We start from the raw sequence: 20684 nt of genomic DNA, 5'->3' as shown, positions 1-20684 counted from the left end.
TCAGGTCAATTATGTATCTAATTTTTGGATATTGGCACAGAATAGCTAAAGCAAACGAATTAGAATAAGTAAATCACCATATTAATCATTTACATTACAATGGGTGTGAGTTTCAGCAAGTGACAGCAGAGGAAGTTTCTTAGTCAAGAGTATATCTGCACTCGGATTGTGAATTTTTATTATAGCTGAAGGAGGCATACAGGCCCAAAAGAGCAAAAAACCAAACAGTATTAGCATTTTCTGGGGAAACATGCCCAGAGCTGAATTCAAGAAGTGCTCCTAAAACTTCATAGCTATTGTCTTTTTCTGAGAAGGCACGTGAAGAAGAGACTTCAAAATGAAATATTTGAGTAGGCTGGGAAGTCTGGCTATCTTGCATATAATAATAATAGTAAGATTGACGATATGCCATTAAGAGCTTACTATGTGACGGGCACTGTACTAAACCCTGGGGTAGATACAAGCTAATCGGGTTGGACACAGTCCCGGGCCCACACGGCGCTCACAGTCTTAAATCCCCATTTTACAGATGCGGTAACTGAGGCCCAGAGAAGTGAAGTGACTTGCCCAAGGTCACACAGCTGACAAGCGGCGGAGCCGGGATTAGAACCCATGACCTCTGATTCCCAAGCCCGGGCTCTTTCCACTGAGCCACCGTTTTGGAATCCCGACAATTGAAATTCAGGTTTAGAGAGGCATATTCCTTACGGAGCTCGTTACATGCACTGTTCAATGTTCATCACGATGGTAAAAGGCTTTGAACATAATTGCTAATTACACAAAGAGCAGCTATTTGACCAGATCCGGCTTGTCAGGACCAACTGGAATATGCCAAAAAGGGGTTACATTCGTTCAAGTATACTCGGTTTAATGAACAACTCGACCGGCTTGCCCAGTTTAACTCTGGTGAAGCTATCAGGGGTATATATAAAGTTCAGCTACCTAGGTCAGCTACAAGAGGAAACTAATTCTTTCTAAACCTCTTGGAAATTAAAAGAATCAGGAAAGATGAGAACAATAATACTCTTCGTTTTGTTTTCCCCTTTTGTGATTTCCTCTGGAATTGACCAAGATTATTCCCCATTTGATTCTCCCCTGCCTGACTCCAAATCAAGATTTGCCATGTTAGACGACGTCAAAATCTTAGCCAACGGCCTTCTTCAACTAGGACATGGTCTTAAGGATTTTGTCCACAAGACCAAGGGACAAATTAATGACATATTCAAAAAACTTAACATCTTTGATCAGTCTTTTTATGCTCTCTCAGAACAAACAAATGAGCTCAAGGTGGAAGAAGAGCAGTTACGAGAAACCACATCTAAACTTCAGGCCAGAAACGAAGAGATGAAGAACATGTCGCTTGAACTCAATTCGAAACTCGAAGGCCTCTTACGAGAAAAGCTTCAACTTCAACAGAAAGTTGGGGGACTGGAGGAGAAATTAGCAAACTTTGATAAAATTCAACCGGAGATACAGGAACCCAAAGAAGTTATCTCGCTCAAAGTAAGTAAACCCAAGAAGCGATGAAGCTACTTGAAAAGATATTCTTATTGGTGTTTTGCCTCTCATGAATGTCATAGTAATGCTTTCAAAAAGGGGGTTTTATGGGTTGGTTTTTTTTTTTAAATGGTATTGATCGAGTGCTTACTCTGTGTCAAACTCTGTTCTAAGCGCTGGGGTAGATACAAATGAATTAGGTTGGGCACAGTCCCCGTCCTGCACGGGGCTCAGGGTCTAAGTAGGAGAGAGAACAAAACAACTGAGGCATGGAGAAGTTAAGTGACCTGCTCAAGGTCACGCAGGAAGCTTTTGGCAGAGCTGGGATTAGAACCCAGGTCCTCTGACCCCCAGGCCTGAGCTCGTTCCACTAGGTCACGCTGCTTTCCAAGTTTTATAAGTATGTCCTTAAGGAGCAAAAGGAAATTCTAATTTGAGGTGCCTCCACCAGGTCATATGCAAAAAAAATACTAGCTTTAGCGTAAATTATAAAGGGAAAAAAAAGCATTTTACAGTGTCTTTGACTAGGAAGATGACTTTTGCGAACCACCAAATCACAGCTCACTGAAAGGGTAAAATGCTTCCAAAGGGTCCTATGCAAGAATGATGAGAGACCTACAAACCTAACACAAATGGATGAAAAATATTTTAAGAGGCCACTTGCTATGTGTTAAAAATCGTTAACACAATCAGTAAGGAGACCTCACCGTTCTTCAACGTGCTTAACCTACAGACAACTGAAGCGGTTGCAATAAAGGAAGCTAATTCATTTGAAACGTTTGAGAAAGTTAGGAATTAGAAATTGCAGAAAAATAAGTATTGCTACGTAGTATGGAAAAAAACCTAAGACATTTAGATGGCTACATGTGATAGAAAAGGGTGCGTGACCATCAAACCTCAAATGTTGACTAAACCACATTGCATTTCCAGAGCTTTGTAGAACGGCAAGATAGCAAAATCAAAAACCTCCTGGAGATTGTGCAAGAGCAGTACGCACAACTCGATAAGCAACACAATCAAATTAAAGACATCGAGGAAAAGGTAAGTCACTTTAAACAATGATACTTCTGAGTTGTTTCCCAATAAACGTCAGGCTTCTCCAAGCAGATTTGGAGCAGAGCATAGTCCTAATTCATTTTCCACATTAAGTTAGGCGTGGAAAGAAAGCTGTCCTATATAAAAGAGCTGGTCCCGTGAACGGAACGTAAGTTTGGACATTTTAAGGGTCTTTTCCCTCAGGAGCGTTTAGCTGGGTCATCGTCGCCATCTCCCATTGGAAACAGATTTTCCCTTTCGGGGAAGAGGCTGTTCATGCACAGGGAGGTTAAGCGTCTGGCCGAAGGTATCGGAGTCTCTGCAAGACCGGGGAACTGAACTGGAGCATTCTCGCTGGCCGGTGGATAATAATAATAATAATGTTGGTATTGAAGCGCTTACTATGTGCAGAGCACTGTTCTAAGCCTTGGGGTAGATACAGGGTAATCAGTTAATCCCCATTTTGCAGATGAGGTAATTGAGGCATAGGGAAGTGAAGTGACTTGCCCACAATCACACAGCTGACAAGTGGCAGAGCCGGAATTCGAACCCATGACCTCTGACTCCCAAGCCCGGGCACTTTCCACTGAGCCACGCTGCTTCTCTCTAGTCTGGAAGAGCCTCTTGCCCTATTTCCTTCTGCTTAAACCACCTGAGGCTGATTCAGAGGGGCCAGCGAGCCAAAGACTCGGAAGTGAACGGGAAGGCTGAGCTAATGCAGCAGGCGGGAGGGAGCTAATATCATACGAGAAGCAGCGTTGGCTCAGTGGAAAGAGCCCAGGCTTAGGAGTCAGAGGGCATGGGTTCTAATCCCGGCTCCGCCACCTGTCAGCTGTGTGACTCTGGGCCAGTCACTTAACTTCTCGGTGCCTCAGTTACCTCAGCTGTAAAATGGGGATTAAGACCGTGAGCCTCACGTGGGGCAACCTGATTATCTTGTATCTACCCCAGCGCTTAGAACAGTGCTCGGCACATAGTAACCGCTTAACAAATACCAACGTTATTATGATTATCATCATAAATGGGCAACCGGGTCTCACGGAACTAATATGGCAGTGTACAGTATGCAGTAGCTTGCCCTGGAAGACACAGAGACACAAAATTTATGCCTGCCCCCCCATGCCCTTAGTACGATCCTTTAATAATAATAATGATAATGATTAATAATTGATGGTATTTATTAAGTGCTTACTATGTGCCAGGCAATGTACTAAGCGCTGAGGTGGATACAGGCAAGGCAGGTTGGACAGAGTCCCCGTCCCACGTGGGGCTCACAGTCTCAATCCCCATTTTACAGATGAGGGAACTGAGGTCCAGAGAAGTTAAGCGACTTGCCCCAGGTTAATAAGCAGACAGGTGACGGAGCCGGGATTAGAACCCATGACCTTCTGACTCCCCAGGCCCGTGCTCTATTCGCGACGCCACGCTGCTTTGCACACAGTTCAGCACACAGTAAATACGACTGAATGAAAGAACAAAGACATGGACTGTCTGACGAGTGTGGGAAGGCTGAGGGTTGAAAGTAAATACAAATGAGTGTTCTGGGCCAGGTACATTTTTCTTATTTGATTTCCCACACTTGTTGAGTGTTTGTAATGCGCTAAGCACTGTGCTAAGTTGCTGGGGGAAAGGACTAGGATACCGATTCATATGATTTTGGGCCTTCAGCGGGCTCAGTCTTACGGGCCAGAGGGGTTCACACACACAAGGAGACGAACAAAAGAGCAGAGAAAGCCAAAATAGGAGAAAAAAGTAGCCGTGCATTCCAGCTGGGAAGGATTATCCTTGGGTCCCTCACTATTCCACGAGGGCGTGTCCTCAACTAACCTGTTGCCACCTCGTGAGAAGCAGCGTGGCCTAGTGGATAGAGCGAGGGCCTGGAAATCAGCAGAATCAAGCTTCTAACCTCGGCTCCACCACGTGTCTCCTGTGTGACCTCGGGCAAGTCACTTCACTACTCTGGGCCTCAGTTACCTCATCTGTAAAACAGGGATTAAGACTGGGAGCCCCTAGTGGGACAAGGACTGTGTCCAACCCGATTTGCTTGTATTCAGCCCAGTGCTTAGTATAGTGTCTGACACACGGGAAGCAGTTAACAAATATCACAATTATTATTCTCAGCCTGCTAAGATTTCCCCCCAAAATCATGTAAAAACCAAATGACGGTGCTCTAATGGAATGCCGTCTCCAGTCTCAATCACCAAGTGGCTCAGGTCTTGTCTTAGGCCGTCGACTCATTTCCAACCCATAGCGACACCTTCATCCCATCCAAATGCCTCACTTCTACTTTGGGATTAACGTGTATCTACCCCAGTGCTTAGATCGGTGTCTGACACCTAGTAAACGCTCAACAAATACCATTATTATTATTATTAGCAATGGGAATCACACAATGCCCAGACACAGGGCAATAAAACTTTCAGAAGTCTGCATGGCCCAACCTCTGCACTCAAAAGGATGGAAACAGCAAAATATCCAGCTAAAAAGTAATTTCCCGAATCTCCGTAGAGGTCTACTTTAGTTTCCCTAGAACGGAAGGGTTTGGAAAGCACGCTCTCGTTCCGTAGACTGTAAGCTCCTCGGGAGCTGAGACTGCATCGACCGACTGCTCCACTGTACTTCCCCAAGTGCCGAGTGCAGGGCTCCGCGCACAAGAAGTGTTTGACAAATACCATCAAACCGATCTCATCCAAATCTTAACTCATCCAAAACGGAAGCCCAAATTCTAGATTTTCTCAAAGCTGAAAGAACATTTCTGCTGCTGGTGGCCAACCTCCCGAAATGGCTGTCTCGCCTATGGCAGATTCACAGTTCTTATTATTATTAGAAACGTACAAATGAAGACTGATGTTGGGGAACAATCTACGGTTTTCTCACTCTTCTTCCATGTGTGTTCCGGTCTCATCTACTCCTTTCTTTAATCATTCTCATGACCAACTCAATGCTTGGCACACAGTAAGCGCTTAACAAATACCATCATTATTCTTATTATTATTTAGTTAAGGCTCTGCCATGGAACGTTTTAACTGGGTTTGGTTGTGAACAAAATTTGTATTAGGGCTGAGTGAGCCCCTGGATGGTCAAAGGGCAGGGACTGTCTCTATCTGTTACCGATTGTACATTGCAAGCGCTTAATACAGTGTTCTGCACATAGTAAGCGCTCAATAAATACTATTGAATGAGTGATTGAATTATCACAAGAACACAGAGACTTGGATATTTGAATCCCAGGACAGAAAACTGTTACCCTCTCTTATAGGCCAGCTACTATAATGTTCTCTATCCAACACCACTTGGATATGGACCAATAATAATAATGTTGGTGTTTGTTAAGCACTTATTATGTGCAGAGCACTGTTCTAAGCACTGGGGTAGATACAGGGTAATAAGGTTACCCCAAGTGAGGCTCACAGCCTTAATCCCCATTTTAACGATGAGGTAACTGAGGCCCAGAGAAATTAAAGTGACTTGCCCACGTACCACGCCCACATACCCCGCCACGCCCAAGTGTCTTGCCCACATACCAAATTACCACGCAGAGAGTCTGAATGACAGCCCGAATAATCAATACGGAAAGTTTTCCGGATCACAAGCCACCACAACCGACGTCAGGACTCTAATTCTACGTCAGGTTCTAATTCCGGCCAAGCCACTGCCTTACTGGTGGGTTCTAGACAAATCGCCCATCGAGGGTGTGTCTCAATTCTGTACCCCTCTAAAAATGGAGGGGGGGGGCGGTCGATTCTACAAGCCCTGTTCTGACACTGGGGTATGCCGTGTTAATGGATACCTTGGGGAAGTTCCTAATTAATAATAATAATGTTGGTAGTTGTTAAGCGCTTACTATGTGCAGAGTACTGCTCTAAGCGCTGGGGTAGATACAGGGTCATCAGGTTGTCCCACGTGAGGCTCACAGTCTTAATCCCCATTTTGCAGATGAGGGAACTGAGGCACAGAGAAGTGAAGTGACTTGCCCACAGTCACACAGCTGACAGGTGGCAGAGCCGGGATTCGAACCCATGACCTCTGACTCCCAAGCCCGGGCTCGTTCCACTGAGCCACGCCGCTCCTCTATTCAGGCAAACGAGAATGCCGGAACTAAATTAATTTCAACCTTCTAGGGACTACTGACATGAACTCAGTGTGGGGATGCAGTTTGGTAGAAGAAGTATATGCCTTGATTTGCAGAATGAAAAAGTGTCCCTCTGCCTAGCCTAACATCAAAGCCAGCTTTCTGGGAAATTAACTGTGCCCATGTTTGTTCTCATCAGCTGAGAAAGACCGGCTTCCAAGAAACCACAGACACTTCATTTTCTTCAAAACAGAGAGCGCCACGGACTATTCCTTCTTTACAATTTAATGCGACCAGAAAATCTGAAGGTCATGGTAAGATAATGTAATGTCTGCGGTGAGGTACCATAAAGTTCTCTCTGGCAGGAATTCACGAGTGAATCTCTAAATGGACAAGAATTTATACTTTTCACATCAGCTGCAATTCTTCAGATCCGCACGCGTTGCCCATTGTCCTAATTCAAATCGAGCTGACTTTAAATTCCTAACATTTAGACAATTTCCATTTTGAAGTAACAAAATCTACCCTCGAAAGCAATATGAAAACTTCCATAAGGTAAATCACAGACACCGTATGTTACCAAAGGAAACCAGATTTTCCTACCGCTTAATCATTTCCAGCTGTGGGTGATATACCTATATATATATATATATATATATATATATAAATATATCAAAGGATGTACTTGCAATCTGTTGCCGGTCACATCCGACATAATTTGCAACACTACTGTCTGGTGCATTTTGCAAGACAGTCCCAGAGTTTAATGTTCACATGTTCTTTTTCCGAAATGCCACCTGATTTGGCCATTTTGCAGCAAACAGTGGTTATAAATAAGAGACCAAAATAACCGTCATTCCCTAAGCCATTTGTTAAAACAGCTCCAACTGTAAATTTGGTGCCATCTTCTTGACTGTCTTGCCTTTAATGACATTTTGCTAATTGCTAATTCCAGGTGTTCTGGCTGATTGTTCTGCCATTTATGATGGAGGTGAACAGTCGAGTGGTGTATACTCCATAAGGCCCAATGAATCTGAGGCCTTTAATGTCTACTGCGAAGTAAAATCAGGTAAAACAGGCGAAAAGCTTCCTGCAGTCCCCATTCCTCATATATTCTCGGTGGAGTTATAACCCGCATACCCCTCGACGCTGGGCAGCTTTGCTTTCGATGCAGGCTTGATTCAGATTTAACCGCTCCTCATGAGCCACCCTTAAACGGCTATTCTCGAGAACAGAAAAATTCACAGTGAATTAGGATTTCTTTATCCGTATTTATTTATAGCACAGCGAAGCATTTCCATACTACCAAGCAAAGCCACTGGCCTACAAGATTTATCGGTCTCAATTCTCCCCCTTTCTCGAGCCTGTTTTAAGTTTAATTCTGGGGATTTTTAATAGGCGAAGGTGTTGTCGAGAGGCATAAATCACCGCCATGCCCTAATTTATGAGATCCCTGCTCCACAAAAACCCATGTATTAATTTACACACCCAACAAAATATGGGGGAATTAACCTTTTTGAGATCCATCGCTTTACATATATCAAAGGCAAAACAAGTGGCTAAAAAAAAATTCCTAATGGTTCCCTTCTTTACCTCAGATAGTTCATGGACAGTAATTCAACGCAGATCGGATGGATCACAAAATTTCAATGAAACCTGGGAGAGCTATGAACGTGGATTTGGCAGCCTTGATGGTAAGGTTGCTCTATTAACACGGTAGAAAACTAGCTTTTAACTCCTGGGAATCCCAGATCTACACAAAGGCATCCAGACCCCAGTACATTCAGACTCTGGGAGTATCTTCTGGCTAACACGAGTAGCCACATAAAAGGAAATGGAAACTCAAATACCTAATTGAAAGATTAATTTTCTACAGCATTTGGTAGGGAAAATACTCGCTTAACCCCATTTAAATGATTAGCTCTTCCCCCGGCTTTTGACAAGCATCTTCTGGAAGGAAAAACCAAGGAGGTGAAATGCTAAATCCTGACCCTTTTCACTCCTGGTGGTTGTGACCGGGCATATTCAGTTGAAAAGCACATTTCCAACATCAAATCCCTAAAGGGTCAAAGCAGCCCAAGTCCCATCCCGCCCCTACTTTTTCTTTCTTTTTTTTTCTTTAAAACTCACGCTCTGCCGAGGTACCATCAGCCAATTATCTGTCTTAGTACCAACAGACTCAGAAAACACCCACTTTTATATTGGTTAATCATCAATTTTCTCATCCATCCGTCACTCGCCCCAAATTGGGCAGGGACTCCTTTGAAAGGCCAATTCTGGGACACGCGTATTTGTAATATCACTGACCCTCTCGGTGCTTCCGTGCCCTCTTGCGTGACCGAGTGCAATGAGGAGGATCAAATACCTCCAATCCGCTCGACGGAAACACGCAAGCGAGGAAAGGAGAGCGGGTAACTCCTCCCTGGCCTCACTGTGGGGCGTCGAATTAGTACTGAAACAAGAATTTATTTGACCTCTAGGAGAAGGAGAATATTCTCAGTCCTCGCCGCTGGTAGCGGCCTACAAATGCCGATCTTTCCTTGCACTTACTGACCAATAATACTGGCCAAAAATATGCCCGGGGAAACTTTTTTTTTTTTCAAAAATTAAAAAAAAGACCCCTCATTTATGAATTCTATATTTGAAGACCATAAGTAAAACCTGCATGGGCTGGGTGTCTCAAGAGAAAAGTATGATTGCATTCTGAAAAGCAGGTTTCTTTTTACATTTGATGTATAGATTTTGTGGGGGACATATTTCCTTGGCCCTCAAAACTGATGACGATAATAATAATAATAATAATAATGGTGTTTGTTAAGTGCTTACTGTGTACAAAGCACTGTTCTAAGTGCCGGGGGAGGATACAAGGTGATCGGGTTGTCCCACGTGGGGCTCACAGTCTTAACCCCCATTTTACAGATGAGGTAACTGAGGCACAGAGAAGTTAAGTGACTTGCCCCAAGTCACGCAGCTGACAGGGATTAGAACCCCTGACCTCTGAGGTTAATCTAAGTTACCGGAAAATAGATTCATACAGTTAGTTTGGTGCCCTGCTAGTGACAGGGCCTTGATAAATTCACTCACAACAAATAGGTGCTTAATAACTTCCTGTTGCTACCAAAACCGTCTATCTGCCAGGAGTATTTGGGCATTTCACTCTTGTTCTCAAATAACTCCGTTTTCTGCCTCGTTGCCGTATTAAACGGGTGTTTTTAAGTGCCTAGGGTGACCTGCTAGCTTGGTTGCTCTGACGTAAAGAGCCTGCAGCTATGAAACACCAACCGAGTTGCCCAGCAGTCATGCGGTCTTTGTGGAAGCCCTCCAACTCTACTAGTGTCCGTCTCCCCCTCTAGACTGTCAGCTCGTCGTGGGCAGGGAATGCGTCTGCTTGCTGTTATACCGTACCCTCCCAAGTGCTTAGTACAGTGCACTGCACACAGTAAGCGTGCCATAAATACGAAAGGACGAATGCAGATTTCTAAGAGCAAAATAGGAATTTTAAAAGTGCTTCTCTACGGACAGCCCTTGATTTTGTAGATCAGATGTGTATCATCAAAGATGTAAACAAGACGTAGAGAAGCAGCGTGACTCAGTGGAAAGAGCCCGGGCTTGGGAGTCAGAGGTCACGGGTTCGAATCCCGGCTCTGCCACTTGTCAGCTGTGTGACTGTGGGCAAGTCGCTTCACTTCTCTATGCCTCAGTCCTCTCATCTGTAAAGTGGAGATTAACTGAGAGTCTCACGTGGGACAGCCCGATGACCCTGTATCTACCCCAGCGCTTAGAACGGTGCTCGGCACATAGTAAGCGCTTAACGAATACCAACATTATTATTATTAGACAATGAAGGGGCGAATTTCAGGAGAATCCCCACCACAATTAGGGACGACCCTCCCCGCCAGATCCATGCTGCTGATTCGGTCGAAGCAACAGGTCGAACTCTCTCAAAATTTATGTTATCCTTATCCTTCCCCTTTTCTCCACAGGGGAATTCTGGCTGGGCCTAGAGAAGATCTATTCCATAGTCAAGCAAGGGGATTACATCTTACGGATCGAGCTGGAAGACTGGAAGGACAACGAGCGCTATGTTGAATATTCGTTTACCTTGGGGAGTAAAGACACAGACTACCTCCTGCACCTCTCTGAGATTACAGGCAGTATTCCCAACGCGCTCCCCGAACACAGAGATCTGGCGTTTTCTACGTGGGATCACGGCACGGGAAGAGATTTCAACTGTCCAGAAGGCGCTTCAGGTATTCATTCATTCATTCAATAGTATTTATTGAGCGCTTACTCTGTGGAGAGCACTGTACTAAGCGCTTGGAATGGACAAATCGGTAACAGACAGAGACAGTCCCCGCCCTTTGACGGGCTCACGGTCTAATCGGGGGAGACGGACGGACGAGAACGATGGCGATAAACAGAATCGAGGGGAAGAACGTCTCATTGAAACAATAGAAAACAAATAGAATCAGGGTGATGTACATCTCATTAACAAAATAAATAGGGTGATGAAGATATATACAGTTGAGCGGACGAGTACGGTGCCGAGGGGATGGGACGGGAGAGGGGGAGGGGCAGAGGGAAAGGGGGGAGAAGAGGTATCTTGGCTCATCCTTCGGTTAATTTAGAAATCATCTTCTGGAGAGTTATACACTTAACCCAATCAAGCGCCAGAGTGTTTAAAATTTCCCTCCACCCTAAGTACCTTAGCCATTAAATGGGATGTCACCTGGGAGTTGTGTTTATGGCAGGGGGTAGGGGATTCACATATGAAGAAAGCAGGAATTTGACAAAGGCACTCAAATCTGCGCCAAGAGAGAGAAGCAGCCTGGCTCGGGGGGAATTAATAATAATAATGTTGGCATTTGTTAAGCGCTTACTGCGTCCAAAGCACTGTTTTAAGCGCTGGGGGGATACAAGGTGATCAGGTTGCCCCACGTGGGGCTCACAGTCTTCATCCCCATTTTACAGCTGAGGTAACTGAGGCCAAGAGAAGTGAAGTGACTTGCCCAAAGTCACACAGCTGACAAGCGGCAGAGCCGGGATTAGAACCCATGACCTCTGACTCCCAAGCCCATGCTCCTTCCAGTGAGCCCCGCTGCTTCCTGTCTGCAGCGCGAGAAAGCACAAGGGCGAGGGAGTCAGAGGACCTGGGTTCTAATCCTGGCTCTGCCACTGCTCTGCTGTGTGGTTTTAGGCAAGCCACTCCACTTCTCTGTGCTTCAGTGACCTGGTCTGTCAAATGGGGATGGAGCTTGTGAGCTCCGTGCGGGACAAGGACTGTGTCCAACCTGATTAGCCTGCATATACCCAGCGCAGTGCCTGGCACACAGTAATTACTTAACAGATACCATTAAAAATATTACATTAGTAAAGAAAGCCTTTCTAAACCCCAAATTCAAGCTCTGATGGCCTAAAATTCAAACCGGGCACACAGATGCCTTTGCAATTTTTTTTGGAAAAAAAAAAAAAAAATTCAAACCCTTCCCCGATTTGAACAGCCTCGCACTCTCCTCTTCTGCAGGTGGCTGGTGGTGGGAAAATGCATGTGGAGAAACCAACTTGAACGGGAAATACGCCAAACCGAGATCGAAGAGTAAACCGGACAGGAGACGAGGACTGTCCTGGAAACCCTCGAGGGGCAGGTCCTACTCCCTCAAGGCCACCAAAATGCTGATCCACCCAACGGACTTAGGAAGTTTTGAATGATATGCACCCAGGCAAGTGAAGTGAAAAAAGCAAATAAATGGAACAAAAACTCTTCAGCAGTTACTGTGGTTTAATGATCAGTAATGCAACCCCGACAGGGAGGAGTGAAGGAAGAGTTGAATTTAATAGCCTAAGGGGTTTGCCGTAGGCTAATTTGAGCCTCCTGCAGTAGGAGTTAAACGTACCGGTTTTGTTTTTTTTTCCAAGACCAAAATTGCTGTATCACCATCCCTGATGAGCTTTTACTTTTTCCAGCTGGATGCCGTCTGACGCTCTAGATCACATCGACGGCGTACGGATATTTTCTAAACAGTGTATCGATTTCATATGGTCTTTTTATACAATCTAAGCTTATTTTTGGTAAAAATATACAATGAGAAAGCCATCTTTTCACTGAACCCGTCCCAGAGCTGCTTGTCTTTTTCACTCATGAAAGCAGTTCGGTTTCAAGACAGATCCAACTACTAAAAGGTAGCTTGGGATATTTCGAGACATGAATGAATGTAAAGGTCAAATACTTCCACATTTAGGAAATACTGTCAGGTTACCATTCATTTGAAAGCTGGAATTCATCAGAATAAAAGCACTTCTGACGATCCAAAATGTAACGCTCAAAATTTATGCTATACTTTTCTGAAGAATAATTTGTATCAAATGTTTGCGATACTTTATTTATGAAATCAAATGAAGCAGGATGAAATACTGTGTTTAAATAAGCTCGGTGCCTTTGAAACAGATGGAGTACATCATATTATTAAGTCATATTGACTTCACCTCGGGATCAATGTATTCTTACTCACCTTTTGTATCTTCACTGTACTGTATGCATTTTTTAGCACCTACGACTGTAAAAGGACTTTTGAAGCTGCCTTGTCAAAATAAAACAAATGCGAATGTGAACTGTTGGATCCAAGTGCAGTGTTATACGAAACTGGCTTCGGTAATAGTATTTATTAAGCACTTACTGTGTGCAGAGCACTGTACTAAGTGCTGGGAAAGACTACCCAGGTGAGGATTAAACACGGTCCCTGTCTCTCGGCGGGCTCTCGAACCAAAAGAAACGGTGGGTGTAATCATTCATATATTCATTTGGATTACCTGAGCACTTCTGTGTGTACAGGACTGCACTAAGCGCTTGGGAGAGTACCACAGAACAATAAAGAGACACATTCCCTTCCCGCAACGAGTTTACAGTCTAGAAGGGGGTGACAATCTGCCTAGGGAGGGATAGAAACCAATTGAAATCGGAATGGCAAAGAGCGACTTGCCTTGGAATCGAAGCATTAACGTTTACAGGCTGTGCGAGGGGCATTTTAAAATTCAATCAAAATAGAGCACTGTGTAGCATGACTAATGGGTCGTATATTTGGACATCTGTGTTGTCCTAATATACCTTCTCTCTTCTCAAGGGGCCTCAGTTGAACGACAAGGTATTAATGTCTTAAGGCACTCTTTAACGGTTCCAGCCCAAGGTTCCTAAAGAAGGCGGCGGAGTATAAAGTGAGGTCTGAATTTTAAACCCTGCCCGTTGGGTCTCTTGACTTCCCCCTATGCTCTATCGAGTTTGCCAGTAGCAAGCCAGGGAAGGGAGACCTTCAAGTAATTCCAGGTGCCAAAGAAAATGGTGTGGGGATTTCAGCACACCGGCACCTACAACTCTTTTCAACTCATTAACCAACATCCCACTGTGGGTTAAGAAGAACCTTGACGTTGGAAAAAAGACTGTCTTATTAAAAAAAAAAATCTTGTGCTCCTGATTCCTTCTTAAATAATCCAATCCCCCTTTTGTAAGATCCAGAATGTCCTGACATTCTGAAGATGTTCACCCCCTTTGAATGATCTGGTATTGTTTTTCGAGTACTGACAAAACTCATCGGTGGTTTAAAAAATGTCACCGTTAGCAGCCGGGAGAAAAATGTCACTAATCTTCTCGTCTTTCCCCGATCCTCATCCATCATCCTCTGCACCACGTACTTCCTTCTCCCCTCCTTCTGGAATATGAATCCTTGGGTTTTTTCTCAGTTGAGAATTTCCGAAGACCGCACGACCCAACCGATTCACCTGAACCAGCTATTCCAGGTCAGGCCCGGCCTTTCCTGGTTTCCTCTAACCAGGGGTCTAGACCGCCTACTTGGTAATGACGGAGGCTGGGCCTTTTGCTGTCCTCATTCGGGATATGGTGACCTTCACCCCCCGAATCGAAAACCAAACTCCTTGGAAACTGGGATCGCAAAGGATCAAAAGGACAGATGTCCATTCCCCTCCTTGATGACATTCCCATATCAATCCTGAGGGAGTGTAAAGTTCTAACCAAGCAGCCTGTAGATGCCTAATAATCGATGGTCAAAACCCCCCTCACGTGACTGCAGATAAATGGCCCAATCTGGTCCAAACTGGACAAGGAGCTTCCGACGACCATATCACAAACGAGACAGGAAATGCCGTCTGGTGGGGCCCTGTCAGAGTTTACCTTCTGACGGGCTCCGAAAACAATCTCAGGATTTGGGGCACCTGCTGGGTGGGACTTAAATTAATTCTGGCATACCCAGACACCGCCCATTTCGCCGCTGGGTCACCTCATCTAGTGAGCCTTCCGTGGCGCTCGGCACATTATTCCATTATTTTCCATTATTATTCCATTATTCAATTGGAAGTAGCCAGGCCTAGGGGGAAGAGTTTGGGTTCTCTAAACTGTAAACTCATTGTGGGTAGGGAATGTGTCTTTTTATTGTTGTACTAAGTGCTAAGCACTTAGCACACAGTAAAGGCTCAATAAATACAACTCAATGAACTATACTCAAGCACTCTGTGGTTTCCAACTTTCAGTTTTTAGAGCTTCACCTCCTTGGGATAATTAGCACTTACTGAGGTCTGAGTAACGGAGTGCAGCAGCATGAGCAAAGAAAGGAAAGCCATAGCTTAGAAACTCTAAAGAGTTAAAAACAAGATGACTGAAAGGGAACATGTCACCCGAAAGACAGTACGCTCTACGAAGAGCCTGGAAAAAGTCAGGAAATGTGCTGATGTGACAACTGCCACAAAAATACAAACGGTCAACTCTACGGTGTTTTCAGTGACAACGTACGGATCCGAAAGCTGGACCGTGAAAAGACAGGATTGAAAGAGCTTCGGTTTTTGTGAAATGTGGTGTCGGAGAAGGCTTTTGCGAATACCTTGGACTGCCAGAAAAACAAACGGATTTTGGAGCAGCTTAAGCCAAAGTGGTCTTTGGAAGGCCAGATGACTCGACTTAGATTAGCATATTTTGGACACATACTCAGGAAGACTAATTCTCTAGAGAAGACACTAATGCTAGGAAAAGTCCAGGGAAAACGTGGAAGAGACAGACCAGCAGCTAGGTGGGTAGAGACCAGAACAACGATAACGATAAGAACCGTTAGAAAGGTTATGACTTATGGCAGAAGACAGGACTCTCTGGAGAAAATACATCCATAGGGTCACTAGGATTCGGAAACGACTCAGCGGCGCCTGATGAATAATAAAGGGGGCAGGGATTATGTCTTAATTTATTTGATTCCACCAAGCAATTGCATCTAGGTCAGCACCAACTGCGTAACGACACACACACTGCTTTCTTTTGTTTCCTGATAATGAGGAGGAATTGGCCCCCGCTCCAGAGTTCCAATATACCCTCTTCCGCAGCAAAACGTAGCGTCGGGCTTTTTAGGAAGTCTACGTGTGCGTGAAATATTTCACAAGACTGTCGACTACTAGAGCCAAGAATGCAAAGGCTCAACGATTGGATAATGGATCGGACCACTTGTTGTGAAAGAGCTCAAATCCAGATAACAGATTTCCTGCCAAGAATAGGACGTGCCCATTAACACAGCTCTTAAATCCTTAAAGTGCCAGTGTCGGCAATCTAGTTACATAATCAAAGAGTAACCAGTTAAAATAGGCATGATTTTGCACATATTTTGTTGAATATTTAATTTTCAAAGAATTAGTTTTCATCTCCTATTTAGCAAAAAAACACACTCCATGACTACTAGAGCCAAGGGGAGAAAGCAAAGAGCTTTATTAATAATAATAATACTAATAATGATGTTGGTATTTGTTAAGCGCTTACTATGTGCAGAGCACTGTTCTAAGCGCTGGGGTAGACACAGGGGAATCGGGTAGTCCCACGTAGGGCTCACAGTCTTCATCCCCATTTTACAGATGAGGTAACTGAGGCCCAGAGAAGTGAAGTGACTTGCCCAAGGTCACACAGCAGACAAGTGGCAGAGCTGGGATTCGAACTCATGACCCCTGACTCCAAAGCCCGGGCTCTTTCCACTGAGCCACGCTGCTTCTCTCTCCTCGCTGCTTTGACATGGGTTTTTAATGTTTCTAGGCCAAGTTAGAGTACTTCAAAGGTTGAGGAAGATATAGTAATAATGGTAGATTTGTTAAACGCTCACTATGTGCCGGGCACTGTACTAAGCACCGTGGTAGATACAAGGTAATTGGGTTGGACACAGTCCCCGTCCCACATAAGGCTCACATTCATAATCCCCATTTTCCAGATGAGGGAACTGAGGCCCAGAAGTGAAGTGACTTGTCACACGGACGACAAGAGGCAGAACCGGAATTAGAACCCAGGTCCTTCTGATTCCCAGGCCCGCGCTCTATCCTCTATCCGTGCTGCTTCTGAGGGAAAAGGGAACGGGACAGAGAGTGAGCTCTTTGAGCCAGGTTGAACCGCACAGCCTGTCAAACCGGGGTTCTATATTCAAGTGAGAAAATACCAAAAGAACGAACAGCATGAAAATGCAACAGCCCTATTACCAAAAAAGGGCTAAAAGCGTATTCGAGCAGCCTCTGTGTAACATGTTCCCCGGGTTGTGGGGGAGAAAGACACACCTTTGTAGCGTGACGATGGAAATCCTCTTTAGCGGTAGAAAGGGCCGAGCTGGAAGGTCACCACCCCCTTTCCAAAACAGAAATCTCAAAAGCCACCAAAATACTCTCTCCATTTTCCAATGGATTGCCCCTGCTTTGTGGCATGATAATAATAACACTGTTGGTGTTTGTTAAGCGCTTACTATGTGCAGAGCAGTGTTCTAAGCGCTGGGGGAGATACAGGGTAATCAGGTCGTCCCACGTGAGGCGCACAGTCTTCACCCCCATTTTACGGATGAGGGAACTGAGGTTCGGAGAAGTGAAGCGACTTGCCCACAGTCACACAGCTGACAAGCGGCAGGGCCGGGATGAATTTGGGCTCTACTGAGAACATGACCGGTAGCCCCGCCAAAGGTCGGATCAGAGCTGTTAGCGGGGCCTGGGGCAGTGGAAGCCGGGGCCAGGCCAACGTTGACCCCCTACGCTCTCCCCAGACAATAGGTCCGATCCTTCCCCCAACTCCGCCAAGAATAATTTAAATCTCCATCAGAGGAGGTATAAGCGAGGACTGGACTCTAAAGAGCCTTGAAGGCAGGGTTTGGGTCTACTGACTCTGTTGTACCTTTCTCTCCCAGGCGCCTAGTACAGTGCTCTGCATAAGTGCTCAATAGACGCCCTGACTGACTGGTCACCATGGAAGGGAGAGGGAGATGACAGGCAGGTGCGGTGGGTTCCCCCGGAGGTGCCGGGAGCCCCCCCGATTGTTGGAGCGGCCCGGCGTCACTGTGCGAAATCTATCTACGCATAATAATCCCGGCCCCGCCACCCGTCTGCTGCGTGGCCTCGGGCAAGTCCCGTCACTTCTCTGTGCCTCAGTTCCCTCATCTCTGAAATGGGGGTTGAGACTGTGAGCCCCACGTAGGGGAGGGACTGCGTCCAACTCGATTTGCTTCTATCTACCCCAGCGCTTAGAACAGTGCCTGGCACATAGGAAGCGCTCAACGAAATACCGCCGCTCTATTCCAGTTGCTTCGGGCCAACGTGGCTTCTTTGCTTTGGGGATCTGAGATGGGGGACTAGGTACGCCTCTGGAAGAAGTGATCTTTTAAACGATAAGCAGGTCGCCTTATATCTTTGCGAGAGATGAAAGGGAACTGATCCATTTGTTTTAATTAAAATTGCAACTCTTCAAAGCAAGTCCACTACGGCAGTAAACCTAATCCACATTTTTCAATCCCATTTCCCTATTTTCTTCCATCTCCGAGGACGCCTTTCATCCTGAACCTAATTAATCTCTTTCTCGAACAAAATAATCTATCCTTCTTGCCTCAGTGGCTCTTTCTGGTAACATATTACTCACTCCGCGGTCTGATCATCTCCATAAAATATGAAACTAACAACCTTCATATCCCACACTACGATTTATCAACGGTAAGGTTTGCTAACAAGTTTCCGGCATTACAGAGAAAGTTTCATACAGCCTGTACATAATAAAGAGGGATGAAGACTCTGCACAATTTCCCCCCCGCAATCACTTTAATCGCATGAAAAAAATACTGGAACATATGCTCGATAAATGCTCAACGGGAACAAAAACCCATATCCCTTGGTGAACAGGGTACAGTTGGTATTCAAACCTATCGGTGAGGGGAGAAAATTCATTTGCTAAATTATGTTTTACAATTAATCGGATGGCCGGCGATAGTTCCTCTGGCCTGGAATGGATTCATGTCAGCCCTATCTGAATGGGCTCCGAGTGCCTTCGTCAAGGATCATGTCAAGTGCAGAGGGGAGGTAAAAAGTAGAAGACATGTTTCACGAAGCCAGAACCAGTCAACTTGAGACTAGGTGGTATGAGAGCAAACACAGATACAACTACACGATTCCACCAACCCACCGAAAATAATCCCCTAAAACATCACGCTACCAAGTGCTGAAAGGAATAACTGAGGGGTTATCGAGCCTGAGCGAGTTTTGTGGAAGTAGGAAGTACCACAGAGTTTTTTCCAACAGGATGGAAAGGACAGGATGTGACCAAGGAGGTGGCACGCATCCCATGCGAAGGCATGACATGTTCCACAAGGGAGAAGGTAGGATTGCTGCATGCAGGGTTCAGTAAGGGTGTTTGCCCGATTCAAGGGGACGCCACATGCTGTGACGTATAAAAGGAGGGAAAATGGGTAGGAAAGAGTGGGGCGCCTTGGTGGAGAGCCTTCAAAGCCAGCAGTAGGAGTCTGAAATCGACAGGGAACCACGAAGCTATTTCTTAAGCCTCTTTCCATCCTACTATTAATAATGATAATAATAACGTTGGTATTGGTTAAGCGCTTACTATGTGCAGAGCACTGTTCGAAGCGCTGGGGGAGGTACAGGGTAATCAGGCTGTCCCACGTGAGGCTCACAGTCTTAATCAGATGAGATGAGTGAGGCACGGAGAAGTTAAGTGACTTGCCTACGGTCACACGGCTGCCAAGGGGCGGAGCCGCGATTCGAACCCATGACCTCCGACTCCCAAGCCCGGGCTCTTTCCACTGAGCCACGCTGCTTCCAAGTAATATTCTGACTTGAGGATCGAAAGGGAGCTGGGTAAATTAAAGGGACGAATGAGGATGGATGTCAAGCCGATACCACGGTCCCTCTTGCATCCCGTGACCCCCGGCTGGACCGCTGATCCGGGGCAACGACAGCACGGCTTACGGTCTCGTGACCTTGTGGCGTTTGCCTGCCTTAGGTGAATGATTATCCCCCGAGAGTAGCAGGTCCACAACTCTCCGCGGAACCCAACAGGGGAAGAACGACAGCCCCGCGAGGCAGAGCAACAGTTCTTCCAAATCATCTCTGGTCAATCAACCACTTCTTTAAAAACTCCAAAAGACGCCGCAAGGCAGAGCCCAAATGCAGCCACGGAATGACCCGAAAACCACTTTCTAAATCCACTTACGCAGGCCGGTCCTCTTAACGGTCGATCCCTAAGTTGTGTGGGAAATACGGATGACATTCTGTCTTTGACAGTTTGCTACCTACTAAAAGGCAAACACCAGGAGAACTACGTTAAGGGATCGAAAGAGCTCGATACTAAAATGCAACGCCATGAGGCAAATGACGATATAAATGAAATTTTACTCCACTGTGCCAAGTTGCCACCAACAGATCAACCCGATGTGGTTTTACTCCTTCCAGATGGGTTGGATTCTTTTCTTACACAACTTGGCGCAACTCTGCGTCTGGCAAATTATAATCCCAAAGAACGCCGCTGTAACTTTTAACACAACATGATTCCCTTACTGGCAGGGTCGTTAGCCAGGACTGATTTGTCAAAGCCAACAGAATAGAATTGAGTATAGTGTATTAAATCATCCATATGCGCACCCAGGACAAATGGAAATGGAATATTAAGACAAGTAACCTTAATGGCCAACTTATTTCACTCCAGACTTTGCCTTCAACTAAAATTACAGCTTTGCCACTGTTCATTTGAAAATTACAGTAATAAAGCATTAATTTCGGGTTCCTTTGGTAGCACTAA

General features: G+C 45.4%; 2 protein-coding genes across 12 annotated transcripts in view; one reads left to right on the top strand and one right to left on the bottom strand.

The window, feature by feature from the left end:
• The window catches only part of DOCK7 (dedicator of cytokinesis 7), a 149624-nt gene that overhangs the window by 74317 nt on the left and 54623 nt on the right, over positions 1-20684 (bottom strand). The gene's annotated exons all lie outside the window — the stretch shown is intronic.
• Positions 951-13213, top strand: ANGPTL3 (angiopoietin like 3). Its single transcript, XM_029083323.2, has 7 exons — positions 951-1503; positions 2428-2538; positions 6804-6918; positions 7560-7673; positions 8203-8298; positions 10588-10854; positions 12129-13213. Exons 1-7 carry the CDS (start codon positions 1009-1011, stop codon positions 12311-12313), a joined length of 1383 nt encoding a protein of 460 aa, XP_028939156.1. The 5' UTR covers positions 951-1008; the 3' UTR covers positions 12314-13213.

This window comes from Ornithorhynchus anatinus, chromosome 18, assembly GCF_004115215.2.
Source record: "Ornithorhynchus anatinus isolate Pmale09 chromosome 18, mOrnAna1.pri.v4, whole genome shotgun sequence".
In the NCBI taxonomy this organism is placed as follows: domain Eukaryota; kingdom Metazoa; phylum Chordata; class Mammalia; order Monotremata; family Ornithorhynchidae; genus Ornithorhynchus; species Ornithorhynchus anatinus.
This window is presented reverse-complemented; position numbering and strand designations above follow the sequence as displayed.

Bases quoted from the DNA above. Each gene is read 5' to 3' on its own strand.
- ANGPTL3 (XM_029083323.2), top strand. From the start codon at position 1,009: ATGAGAACAATAATACTCTTCGTTTTGTTTTCCCCTTTTGTGATTTCC. The intron at 1,504-2,427 runs GTAAGTAAACCC...TTGCATTTCCAG, and splicing joins AAGAAGTTATCTCGCTCAAA to AGCTTTGTAGAACGGCAAGA. The intron at 10,855-12,128 runs GTATTCATTCAT...CCTCTTCTGCAG, and splicing joins CTGTCCAGAAGGCGCTTCAG to GTGGCTGGTGGTGGGAAAAT.